At 54.1% G+C, this 12,541-nt stretch overlaps 1 protein-coding gene across 7 annotated transcripts in view; it reads left to right on the forward strand.

Moving 5' to 3' along the window:
- LIG1 (DNA ligase 1) overlaps window positions 1-12,467 on the forward strand; it is a 44,569-nt gene extending 32,102 nt beyond the window's left edge. For all 7 annotated transcript variants that reach the window (XM_047077723.1, XM_047077724.1, XM_047077722.1 and 4 more), the window contains 9 exons: window positions 35-145; window positions 683-754; window positions 3,108-3,252; window positions 3,376-3,458; window positions 4,680-4,832; window positions 7,110-7,163; window positions 8,003-8,146; window positions 11,992-12,084; window positions 12,207-12,467. In XM_047077723.1, the coding sequence (XP_046933679.1) occupies window positions 35-145; window positions 683-754; window positions 3,108-3,252; window positions 3,376-3,458; window positions 4,680-4,832; window positions 7,110-7,163; window positions 8,003-8,146; window positions 11,992-12,084; window positions 12,207-12,290 (939 nt within the window). In that variant the 3' untranslated portion in view covers window positions 12,291-12,467. The remainder of the gene's footprint in view (window positions 1-34; window positions 146-682; window positions 755-3,107; window positions 3,253-3,375; window positions 3,459-4,679; window positions 4,833-7,109; window positions 7,164-8,002; window positions 8,147-11,991; window positions 12,085-12,206) is intronic.
- Window positions 12,468-12,541: the final 74 nt, after the last annotated feature.

A 12,541-nucleotide genomic window follows, 5' to 3' on the forward strand; every position in this document is an offset into this window, starting at 1 on the left:
TCAGCAGCCCGGGGTCTCCCCCTCTACCTTTCAGATTAAACTGCCATCAGTCACATCCTTCATCCTGGACACGGAAGCCGTGGCTTGGGACCGGGAAAAGAAGCAGATCCAGCCGTTCCAAGTGCTCACCACCCGCAAACGCAAGGTAGCCCCGGTCGCCCTGAGCTGCCTGCCGTGGTCCCCCGCTTTCTCTTCCTCCCAGCCCCGCCCCGTCCCCAGAGGACGGAGTGTCAGTCGTGATGCGGTTCTTGCGGCCTTTGGCAGGGTGGCTGCCCCAGCTCCAGCCATTGCGTTCTCATCCCAGCATGCTAAAGTACAAAGGGGGAAGAGCCCCTTTCTTATGTCTCTGTCTCATTCTGGAAGATCTGTTCCAGGAGCCTGCCCACCACCTGTACCCCAGCAAACTTCTTTCCTCTCATTGGCCAGAATTGTGTCCTGTCACCACCGTCAGCTGCAGGGGAGGCTGGGGGTGCAGACACCTGGCAGAGGGGAATGAGGCTGTTGGGATGAGCTGAGAGCCATCACGCTGCAGATGGTCACCCTCGGGGGGGTGTGGCCCATTGGCTGGAGAGAAGGGGAGACAGTGACAGGTGTCGGCCTCAGGCGTGACGGGAGGCAAACCAACCGGGCCCCGTCTCACCGGCCCCCCTCCGCCCTTGCTCTCCATCCCGCCCCAACCCAGGAGGTGGACGCAGCAGACATCCAGGTCCAGGTTTGTTTGTATGCCTTCGACCTCCTCTACCTCAACGGAGAGGTGAGTTCCGGCTGCATGCCTGGGGGGTGACGGGCGGTGGCGTGGGAGCTCGGGAGCCGGCGGTCTGCATTTCCCTCCCGACCTCCACGTCACCGAGCTGGGAGGCCACACGCAGGTCACGGCTCTCAGGGTGTGGTCCGAGCACCCCTGAGGGTCTCTGAGGTCCTCTCTGGGGATGGCTCCACAGCTAGGGGAGGCAGATCCTCTTCCTGCCCTGCGGCCAGAGCGACACGTCACAGCCGTCTCTGGCCGCGTGCCCTCCTTGTACACAGCAGGTGAACACACGGGGGAGTCCGGCTCCGTCAAAGGCCCGACTTTAATGATCTCACGGTCTGTGAGTTCGAGCCCCGCGTCGGGCTCTGTGTTGACCGCTCGGGGCCTGGGGCCTGCTTCACATTCTGTGTCTCCCTCTCTCTCTGACCCTCCCCCGTTCATGCTCTCTGTCTCAAAAGTAAACAAACATAAAAAAAAAAAAGCCCGACTTTAAAGAATTTGCAAACATGTGAAGTAACGCCCCTCTTCTCATTCGTTTTTTTCTAATATAGGCACATTTCATAAAAGCATGTTGTTGGGTTAACATATTGGGTTTTTTTTTTTTTTTTTTACTTTACTTTTCTTTTTTTTTCTTTTTTTTGAGAGAGACAGAGACAGAGTGGGAGCGGGGGGAGGGGGAGAGAGAGAGGGAGACACAGAATCCGAACCAGACTCCAGGCTCTGAGCTGTTGGCACAGAGCCCGACGCAGGGGCTCGAACTCACAAACAGGTCGTGACCTGAACTGAAATCAAGAGTCGGACGCTTAACTGAGTAAACCACACATGCGCCCTGGAGTTATATTTTTTTGAGAGAGACAGAGCGAGAGCGGGAGGGAGACACAGAATCTGAAACAGGCCGCAGGCTCTGAGCGCAGAGCCCGACGCAGGGCTTGAACTCCGGAACGGCGAGATCGCGATCTGAGCTGAAGTCGGACGCTTAACCGACTGAGCCACCCAGGTGCCCCGGAAGTGAATTCATAAATGTTAAGGTTTCCCACTTTTAATACGGCAACTGCGTTAACATGGGCCATAGTAGCGGATACTGTATCACTTCTATGGTAAATATCAGGGAGAGTAACCCTTTTTTTTGGACACAAAAGCTCTCTGGAGTGAGTCCTCAGTAAACTCCAAGGGTGTGAGGTCGGTGGGGCGCCTGGCTGACCCAGTCAGGAGAGCTTGCGACTCTTGATCCTGGGGTTGTAGGTTCAAGCCCCACACCCAGCGTAGATAGAGAGTGCTTAAAAATAAGATATTAAAAAAAAAAGCATGAGGGGATGCTGAGGCCGGAACGTTTGAGCACCGCTGCTCCAGGGCACGGGTTAAGAATCTGGAGCCGCGCCACCTGCTGTCACCCACAGCCCAGCTCTCCCTCCCTGGCTGTGGGGCCGCAGACAAGTGATTCAACCTCTCTGAGTCTCAGCTTCCTCATCCACGATAAAGAGCTCACAGTAGCTCCTTGCCCCTCCTGCTTCGGGACAGAGGGAGCCGTGGGACCCAGGCGCAGTGGCTGACGCGTACTGGTGTTTATTCTATGAAATGCGTCGCCATCACCACCATCATCCTATAGGCAATTAGCCTTTAGCGGTCTGGCAGCCGAAAGGCGACTGCTTGCACTCGACTCACGAACCGGAGCATCTTTTCAGCCTTTCTGTGACTTACCCGTCTGGCGGCTTCTTGTTAGTGTCTTGTTGGTCTGCAGAATTCCTTCCCCAGGAGGCCGGTTCGCCCTTTGCCTCGATGGAGGAAGCCGGGCGAGGTCCTGATGCTGAACGCCGGCCGGTGCCTGAACCACCCACTTTTACGATGCATGTGAAAGATAGCGTTTGGGGGCGCCCGGGTGGCTCAGTGGGTTAAGCGTCTGGCTCTTGGTTTCAGTTCAGGTCGTGATCTCACGGTTCACGAGATCGAGCCCTGCATCAGGCTCTGTGCTGACTGTGCAGAGCCTGCTTGGGATGGTCTCTCTCAGTCCTTCCCCTGCTCTCTCTCTCTCTCTCTCAAGTAAATAAACATTAAAAAACAAAACAAAACAATGAACTGTAGTCACAATGACAACGGTCCGTTCTGGCTCCAGCAGGGCCGGGGCCCCGTCTTACGCACCTGAGGGCACAGGACTGAACGGCCTCCAGCCCCCTTGGTGTTCTTGACCTCTACTTGAAATTGGTTCGCGTCCTTGGGCCGGTGTGGCTCCTCCCTCCCAGGGCGATCGTCGTAGCCTGCGTGGTGGCTTGTGTGACACAGCCTTCCCGTCTCCCCCCAGTCAGATTTATCCTCTCTCTACTCCCACGGTGACGCCCCTTCCTCTCCCTTCCTGCCCCCTCAGTCCCTGGTACGCGAGCCCCTTTCCCGGCGCCGACAGCTGCTCCGGGAGAACTTCGTGCAGACGGAGGGCGAGTTCGTCTTCGCCACCTCTCTGGACACCAAGGACACAGACCAGATCGCCGAGTTCTTGGAGCAGTCCGTGAAAGGTGAGGGGGGCTGGGGCCGGCCGCCGTGTGTCCGCCCCGCCCCGGGCGATTGCCCTGGTGGAAGCCAGCTGGCCGTCCTGAGCCCGGGGCTTCACGAAGGCCACGCTCCCCTGTCTCCTTCAGACTCCTGCGAGGGGCTGATGGTAAAGACCCTGGACGTCGACGCCACCTACGAGATCGCCAAGAGATCACACAACTGGCTCAAGGTGAGCCGCCCCGGCTTCCCTTCCCAAGCCTGGAAATCTTGCCTTCCAGGTTTCCGATCCACACCTCACCCTGTTTGAGCGCGGGCGCCTTTCCTCGGTCCCCGCTGCCTCCCAGCGCCGCGAGCCTGAGCGCCGCGGAAGCTGGATGAAGTTTCTGGGCTCAGAGCTTGGCCCCTGGGTCGAGTGGGGCCAGCGGGAAGGGAGTCAGCCAGGACATAAATGAGCCGACGTTGGGGGCAGTGAGCACTGTGAAGAGAGCAAGTTGAGCTGGGGCCAGCGAGGATCTCGCCGTGCTCTGGGTGATTGGGAAAGGCCTCTCCCGAGGTGACGCTTGTGTGGAGACGTGGACGACAGGAAAGGGTCAGCCACATGGAGATCTGGGAACAGAGCAGGGTGGGCGGGGCAGGAGGGCGGGGGCAGCCAGTGCAAAGGCCCTGAGGTAGGAACAAGCTCGGCGCGTGCAGGGAGCACGGCGATCGAGGTGTGAGGTGAGGTCGAGGTGGAGAGCGGGCCCCCGATCACACAGCATGTTGGGGGTCGCTGTAAAATACGCTGGGTTTTCCGCTAAGGGTTTTGAGAAGCCAATGGTGGTTTTAGGCAGGAAGCCCCGTGATCTGGTTGTCATTTTACACAGGACATCTGGCTGGCTGTGAATGGTGGATGGCACGGTGGGTGGGGGGTGCTGGGCAGAATGGGAGCCGGCGGGCAGGAGGCTTTCCTGGAGAGGGGCGGGAGGACTACAGCAGGAGGCCAGCTGGAGGGCGGCCGGCTGGATCGCCCCGTGGGTTTGTTAGAGGCCCGTGGTCCCTCTGCCCCCACCCCCCCGCCCCAGACTGGGAGGGGAGGAACGTTTACTGTTGCTGCCACATGCCCAAGGCTGAGCCCCTGCCTGGCACTGAGTTAATGTTCCTGGAACAAATGGCAAATGTTCTCCGTGTGAAAGAGTGGAATGCGCCTCGTCCCAACGGAAAGGGGGGACCCACGGGGACCCTCGAGGTCTCTGACCTGTCCTCAGTTCTGCTAGCCCTTCCTAGATTGGTCACCTCTTTCTCATTCACTCGGGAAGTCTAGAAGCTCGGCCTGTGTCCAGCCCCGGCCTGGTGGCCATCCGTGGTCTTCTCCCGGGAGCTCTCCTGAGACTCCCCCCTCCCACCCACCCATGAGCCTCCGGCAGCGAGGTCCGTGCCTCGCGCCCCCTCACCTCCTGCCTTCCCTCCCCAGCTGAAGAAGGACTACCTCGATGGCGTGGGCGACACCCTGGACCTCGTGGTGATCGGTGCCTACCTGGGCCGTGGGAAGCGGGCCGGCCGCTACGGGGGTTTCCTGCTGGCGGCCTACGACGAGGAGAGTGAGGAGCTCCAGGCCATATGCAAGGTGCCGGGAGGCTGGAGGGAAGTCGATTCGACTCAACCTAGTGGGGGCCTGAACCAAGAGGCTCTCGTGGCCTCCCTGTGAAGCGTTATTTTTTTTCCTAGTTTTTATGTGCTGTTTCTGATCCCACAAGGAACTCTTGCTTTGCGTAGAAAAACACACTAGCGTAGAAAGATGTAAGGAAGCTACATCAGGTTAGGAATGAGCTATATCTGAGCTCAGCTACAGATAGTGATGGCTTCAGAGAGATTTGTTTTTCTCCCACAGAATGAGAAGTCTGGAGGGGGGGCAGGCAGCTCTCCGAGGTCATTGGGGGACCCAGCTTCTCTCGCCCCGCACAGTGGCTTTGTCGTGTGCTTCCAATCTCACCTTCCTAATGCGGCTGCAGGAGCTCCAGCCATCACGGCCACGCTCCAAGCAGCAGGAAGGGGAAAGGCCCCTGAGCAAAGGGATGTTCCACCTGTGTCAGCCTCAGCCAGCAAGCAACTTCTGTTTAAGTAGCATTGGTCAGAATTTTGCTCCCAACGCCATCCACAAGGGAGCTTAGAAAATGCAGTGGCTTCTGTTTTTGTTCAAAGCCACACACGTCGTTGACCCAACAAATGTGAGGCTTTTGCCACAGAAACAGAATAGACTTACCCATAATTCCAGTGCCTCGAGGTAACAATTACTAATATTTGAGGGAAAGTCTTATTTCCACTTTTTCAAAGTTGTAATCTCTGTATATGAGGTTTTTTTTTTTTTTTGCACTTTTTACCCACTAAGGACCTTTTTTTCTTTTCTTTTTTTTTTTTTGCTTTTTTATTATTTCTTTAACATTTATTTCTGAGCGACTGAGACAGAGGATGAGTGGGGGGGAGGGGCAGAGAGAAAGGGAGACACAGAATCCAAAGCAGGCTTCAGGCTCTGAGCTGTCAGCACAGAGCCCGGACGCGGGACTTGAACTCACGAGGTGAGATCATGACCGGAGCCGAAGTCAGATACTTAACCGACTGAGCCACCCAGGCGCCCCTCTAAGTACCATTTTAAATACCGTCAGATACGCTTAAGTATCATAGGGATAAAAAAATACTAGGGTGTTTGCACTTGTCCCCAGGACTTTTATAAACACGACTTGAATGGGCTAATATAATCCTAAAAATAAAAACAAAACCGTTATTTGAAAACGGGTTAATTCAGAAGCAGCAGAGCGTTGCAGCTTGGGACACGCAGACAATGGCAGAACCACAGCTGGTCCCACGAAGGAGAGGAATGTAATTCTTTGGGGAAGGAGGGAGAAGTTGGGAGGGGTTGTTCTGAACAAAAACCCATTGGGGAAAAAAGCGTCCGTTTGGGGGGGATGACAGTTTCTCACTGGCTGAGTTGCTGGGGGCGGTCGGTCATGTGTTCTAGGATGCAGACTCCCTCTTTCCCTCTGGGGGCCTGTAATTGATGACTCTTCCCTGTCGGGGATTCTCTTGGGGCCTGTAACTGACACCCGGGGGTCTGTCATTGACTTTGGGGGGGGGGTCCTCCCTCGACTAGCCGCTGACTCTGCTTTAGCGACATGGCCCGTGACTGTTGACAAACGCTTGCGGCTGAGTTTTCAACACGCGCCCCCGTTTGCGGAACGAACTCCCTGTAGTCGGCCGGCTACCGTGGGGCCGGCTTTGTTCTGTCCGCTAAACCGATGCTCAGCCCGGGTGACCCGTGGCCGAAGCGGCTTTGCAGTTGGCCGATTATCTCAGGGCCCCAACCCGCCACCACCCTGCGTGAACGCACCTAGCACAGTTTTCCGAAAGAGCTATTGTCGGACAACAGGTAGGAAGCTGTTTCAGGCTCTCGTCCCCAAAACGGGCCTCCCCGCGGGGAAGTTTTCTACCTGCGGTTTGAAGCCGGCTGTCTGGCTACATTCGCGGGCAGCGAGTTCTGCTTTGGCTGTGCTGAGATTGGAGAGGACATCCGGTTGTGGGGCCGGTGGGGGGGAGGGGAGCCCCGGGGGAGCGGCCCCAGGGCCCGGGAGGCGGGGTGGAAGGAGCAAGGGTTTCTCCACAAGGCGAAAGGCAGCAGGTGGGCAGAAGGAACAGAGCAGGGAGAGGGCGTCCCCGCTCCGGGGTCTGCACCCGGCTCCCCCCTGCAGCTTCCTCTGCGGTTTTGTGGGTGCCGTGGGTGCCGCTAGGCCGGGGGAGGGCGGGGCCTCCGCTAGGCGCAGGTCGCCGGGTCTCAGGGGCAGGAGCCGGGGGCAGTGCCTGGCCGCCTGCCCTGCGAGCTCGCCTCTCACCTCCGCTGTCCCCCCCGCAGCTTGGAACTGGCTTCAGTGACGAGGAGCTAGAGGACCATTTCCAGAGCCTCCAGGTGGGCAGCGCGGCCTCGTCTCCTCTCCCTGCACCCTCTGGGTGGGGGCGGGGCGCTGGGAGGGGGGCAGCGGGCGGTGGAGCTGGCTTGGGAGCCCCTCGTGTCCAGGTTCGAGTCCCAGCTCGGCCGGCCGACGGGATGGGTCATGGGGTCTCCACCACCTTCGCCGTTCCTGCCCCCGCTGGTGGGGGATGAGCCGCGGGGCAGGCGCTACCGCAGGGGTGCCCTAGTTGGCCCTGAGCGGATCCCTGCGGGGCTGCGTAAGCCCCTGGTAATGTAATTGGGACTGTTTGTTGTCATGGTCACAGGCATCTTGGGGTAGACTCCCTTTCCGGTGTGCTGGTGTCTCTGCCTCTGTGACATTCTCGCTTCTCTCTCTGGGTCTCTGTCCCTGTCTTTGCGCCTTTTATCTTTAATGTCTTTAAAAAAAAATTTTTTTTTTAATGTTATTTATTTTTGAGAGAGACAGAGACAGAGCGTGAGCAGGGGAGGGGCAGAGAGAGAGGGAGACACAGAATCCGAAGCAGGATCCAGGCTCCGAGCTGTCAGCACAGAGCCCGACACAGGGCTCGAATTCATGAGCCGTGAGATCATGACCTGAGCCGAAGTCGGACGCTTAACCGACTGAGCCCCCCGGGCACCCCTGTCTTTAATGTCTTAACTCAGGTCCCAGGGCCTCTGTCCTTCATTTCTTCCCTTCACCTTTTCCCCCCTGTCCCCACCCAGGCTTTTACGTTAAGGCTTGTCTGTGTCTCCGTCTATCCCTTTTGCCCATTTCCTCGCCTTGACTTTGAGATCCAAGACCCTCTCTTCCTCCCACCCGCTGCTGTTCCCCACAGGCCCTGGTGCTGCCCACCCCACGCTCCTACGTCCGGGCCGACGGCGCCGTGGCCCCCGATCATTGGCTGGACCCCAGTGCCGTGTGGGAGGTGAAATGCGCCGATCTGTCCCTGTCCCCCATCTACCCCGCTGCCCGGGGCCTGGTGAGTCGCCGGGGTGCAGGGGGAGGGACCTGGGGTCAGCCTTCCAGATGGGGGATGGGCAGGGGATCACGGAGCCCACACCTGTGCTTCCAGGCTGATAATAGCCAGGAACGCTTGAGCTTAGGTTTTATTTGGGTGTCAGAAACAGGGTCAAAGTCTCCCTTTTTCTTTCTTTTTTTTTTATTTTTTTTTTATTTTTTTAAGCAATTCCCCAGGTTTAGAAAGTAAACAGTGAAATTGTTTCCTTTAATATAATCATCTCACCTTTGGCTCTTCAGTGAGTTTTAAAAACACGGTTCTTTTGGGTAAAAGCTTATGGTACTTTTTCACTTCCTTCAATCCATTTTCTCGCTACCGAGGTTTAAAATTCCCCGGGCTGATTTCTGTCACCCGTGGCTCAGTCCTCAACACCAGCTCTCAAGGGTCAGCGTACGGGGGACACGCTACCCTGTGGCTGGCGCTGGGGTCGCTCTTTGCTTTCCCGTCCAGAAATCTTGAATTAAAAATGGATTTCTTTTGTGATTTCTTCTGGTCCTTCAAAAATGTAGCCAGCGTATGCTTTTATGATTGGGCGTGGACTTCCATTTAAAGGCGAACTCCTATTTTTATTTTTATTTTTTTAAGTTTGAGAGAGAGCAAGAGCAGGGGAGGGGCAGAGAGAGAGGGAGAGAGAGAGTCCCAGGCAGGCTCCACACTGTCAAGAGTAGAGCCCGATGTTAGCCATTCTGACAGGTGTGAGGTGGTATCTCATTGTGGTTTGGATTTGTCTTTCCCAGTTGATGATGATGTTGAGCATTTTTTCATGTGTCGGTTGCCCATCTGGATGTCTTCTTTGGAGAAGTGTCTGTTCATGTCTTTTGCCCATTTCTTCACTGGATTCTTTGTTTTTTTGGGTGTGGTGTTTGAGAAGTTCTTTATAGATTTTGGACACTAACCCTTATCTGATGTGTCATTTGCAAATATCTTCTCCCATTCCGTCAGTTGCCTTTTAGTTTTGCTGATTGTTTCCTTCGCTTTTTATTTTGATGAGGTCCCAGTAGTTCGTTTTTGCTTTTGTCTCCCTTGCCTCCGGAGACGTGTTGAGTAAGAAGTTGCTGCGGCCGAGATCAAAGAGGTTTTTGCCTGCTTTCTCCTCGAGGATTTCAATGGCTTCCTGTCTTATGTTTAGGTCTTTCATCCATTTTGAGTTTATTTTTGTGTCTGGTGTAAGAAAGTGGTCCAGGTTCATTCTTCTGCATGTCGCTGCCTGGTTTTCCCAGCACCACTTGCTGAAGAGACTGTCTTTATTCCATTGGATATTGTTTCCTGCTTTGTCAAAGATTAGTTGGCCATACGTTTGTGGGTCCATTTCTGGGTTCTCTGTTCTGTTCCATTGATCTGAGTGTTTGTTTTTGTGCCAGTACCATACTGTCTTGATGATTACAGCTTTGTAGTATAGCTTGAAGTCTGGGATTGTGATGCCTCCTGCTTTGGTTTTCTTTTTCAAGATCGCTTTGGCTATTCGGGGTCTTTTCTGGTTCCATACAAATTTTAGGATTATTTGTTCTAGCTCTGTGAAGAACGCTGGTGTTACTTTGATAGGGATTACATTGAATATGTAGATTGCTTTGGTAGTATCAACATTTTTTTTTAATTTTTTTTTTTAACGTTTGTTTATTTTTGACAGAGACAGAGACAGAGACAGAATGCAAGGGGGTTAGGGGCAGAGAGAGAAGGAGACACAGAAGCAGAAGCAGGCTCCAGGCTCTGAGCTGTCAGCACAGAGCCCGACGCGGGGCTCAAACTCACGAGTTGTGAGATCATGACCTGAGCCGAAATCGGACGCTCAACCGACTGAGCCACCCAGGCGCCCCTAGTATCGACATTTTAACAATGTTTGTTCTTCCTCTCCAGGAGCATGGAATCTTTTTCCGTGTTTTTGTGTCGTCTTCAATTTCTTTCATAAGCTTTCTATAGTTTTCAGTATATAGATTTTTCACCTCCTTGGTTAGATTATTCCTAGGTATTTTACGGTTTTTGGTGCAACCGTAAGTGGGATCGATTCCTTGATTTCTCTTTCTGTTGCTTCATTGTTGGTGTAGAGGAATGCAACTGATTTCTGTGCATTGATTTTATATCCTGCCACTTTGCTGAATTCATGACTCAGTTCTAGCAGGTTTTTTTGGTGGAATCTTTAGGGTTTTCCATATACAGTATCATGTCATCTGCAAAGAGTGAAAGTTTGACCTCCTCCTGGCCAATTTGGATGCCTTGTATTTCTTTGTGTTGTCTGATTGCAGAGGCTGAGACTTCCAATACTATGTTGAATAACAGTGGCGAGAGCGGACATCCCTGTCTTGTTCCTGACCTTAGGGGGAAAGCTCTCAGTTTTTCCCCATCGATATTAGCGTTGGGTCGTTCATATATGGCTTTTATGATCTCGAGGTATGCTCCTTCTATCCCTACTTTCTTGAGGGTTTTTATCAAGAAAGATGCTGTATTTTGTCAAGTGCTTTCTCTGCATCTATTGAGAGGATCATATGGTTCTTGTCCTTTCTTTTATTGATATGATGAATCACGTTAATTGTTTTGCGAATATTGAACCAGCCCTGCATCCCAGGTATAAATCCCACTTGGTTGTGGTGAATAATTTTCTTAATCTATTGTTGGAGCTGGTTGGCTGATATCTTGTTGAGGATTCATTGGGGAAAATTGGTCGGTCATCCATGTTCATTGGGGAAATTGGTCGGTCGTTCTCCTTTTTAGTGGGGTCTCTCTCTGGTTCTGGAATCAAGGTAATGCTGGCTTCATAGAAAGAGTTTGGAAGTTTTCCTTCCATTTCTATTTTTTTGGAACAGCTTCAAGAGAATAGGTGTTAACTCTTCCTTAAATGTCTGGTAGAATTCCCCTGGAAAGCCATCTGGCCCTGGACTCTTGTTTTTTGGCAGATTTTTGATGACTAATTCGATTTCCTTACTGATTATGGGTCTGTTCAAATTTTCTATTTCTTCCTGTTTCAGTTTTGGTAGTGGGACTCCCTATTTTTATTATTATTTATTTATTTATTCATTTTAAATGTTTGTTTATTTTTGAGAGAGAGAGCAAGCGAGTGAGCGTGAGCGGGGAGGGGCAGAGAGAGGGAGACACACAGAATCCCAAACAGGCTCCAGGCTCTGAGCCGTCATCACAGAGCCTGATGCGGGGCTCGAACTCATGAACCACGAGATCATGACCTGAGCCGAAGTCAGACACTCAACCGACTGAGCCACCCGGGCGCCCTGGGACTCCTATTTTTAAATTGACTTTCTTTTTCGAAAATTCTCACTCAGACTCCACCCTAGACAGTCAGGGTGCCCCGGTGACAAGTGACAGGAGCGGCGTTTGTGGAACGTCTGTGCGAAGCGGGCACTGTGCTCACAGGCTCGGCACTCACACGCACGCGTCCTGTCCTCACGACACTGAACATCCCCAGTGTGCAGCTGGGGAAATAGAGCCCCGGGAGCGGAGGTCACTGGCCCTGGGGTCACGCAGCTCCTGAGTTGGGAGCTGGGATTCGCACCCTGCCTCTGGTTCTAGAACCTGCACCCCATCTCTGCTATCCTGCCTCTCGGCCCTAAGAATAATAATATAATAACAGCTGTGGTAGCTGGTGTTTCTTAAGCACCTATTACGCTCCAGGTATGGTCCTAACTAAGCACTTTGTTGCCTTATTTAATTTTTATAACCTGTTGCTTGGCCCCATTGTGTGGACGAGGAAGTGAGGCCGGAGGGGAGGGAGCGGAGAGGAGACTGGATAGGAAACCACTGGCATAGGTGGCCTGTGGGCTAGACCCCGGGAGCGTCTCCATCATCGCCCCCTCCCCCAGGTGGATAGCGAGAAGGGGATCTCCCTCCGTTTCCCCCGGTTTATTCGCGTCCGCGAAGACAAGAAGCCGGAGGAGGCTACCACCAGTGCCCAGGTGAGGCCTCGGCCCGGGTGGGCTTGCCTGGCCAGGCCGGCTTCTCGGCGGTGGGTTCTGGAATGGGGGGGGAGGGGTACCCCCGGGGCTTCTGATCGCCCGCTCCCACCCACTGTCCTCAGGTGGCCTCTCTGTATAAGAAGCAGAGTCAGATTCAGAACCAGCAGGGCGCGGACTTAGACTCCGACCCGGAAGATTTCTACTAGGCTCCCACCCTCCCCGGGGCAGCGGGGGCATCACCTCTGTTGTTCAGCAAATCCGGTGTCACAGTCGAGTGGGTTTTGAGTGTCAGATGTGTGTGTGCGTGCGCGGGGACAGTTTAAGTTGGGATCCGGGATTTCACCAGTCGTTTGTGTTTTCAATAAATAATTATTGAACCCCCACCCTGGTGTCAGAGTCTGTGTTGGGTGCTGGGGGCGCGGCTCCTGGAGCTCCCACGTGGACGGCGGGGGACAGA

The sequence above is a fragment of the Lynx rufus genome, unplaced genomic scaffold (assembly GCF_022079265.1).
Source record: "Lynx rufus isolate CCGP_SWC_20201006 ecotype Redwood Valley unplaced genomic scaffold, mLynRuf1.p SCAF_16, whole genome shotgun sequence".
In the NCBI taxonomy this organism is placed as follows: domain Eukaryota; kingdom Metazoa; phylum Chordata; class Mammalia; order Carnivora; family Felidae; genus Lynx; species Lynx rufus.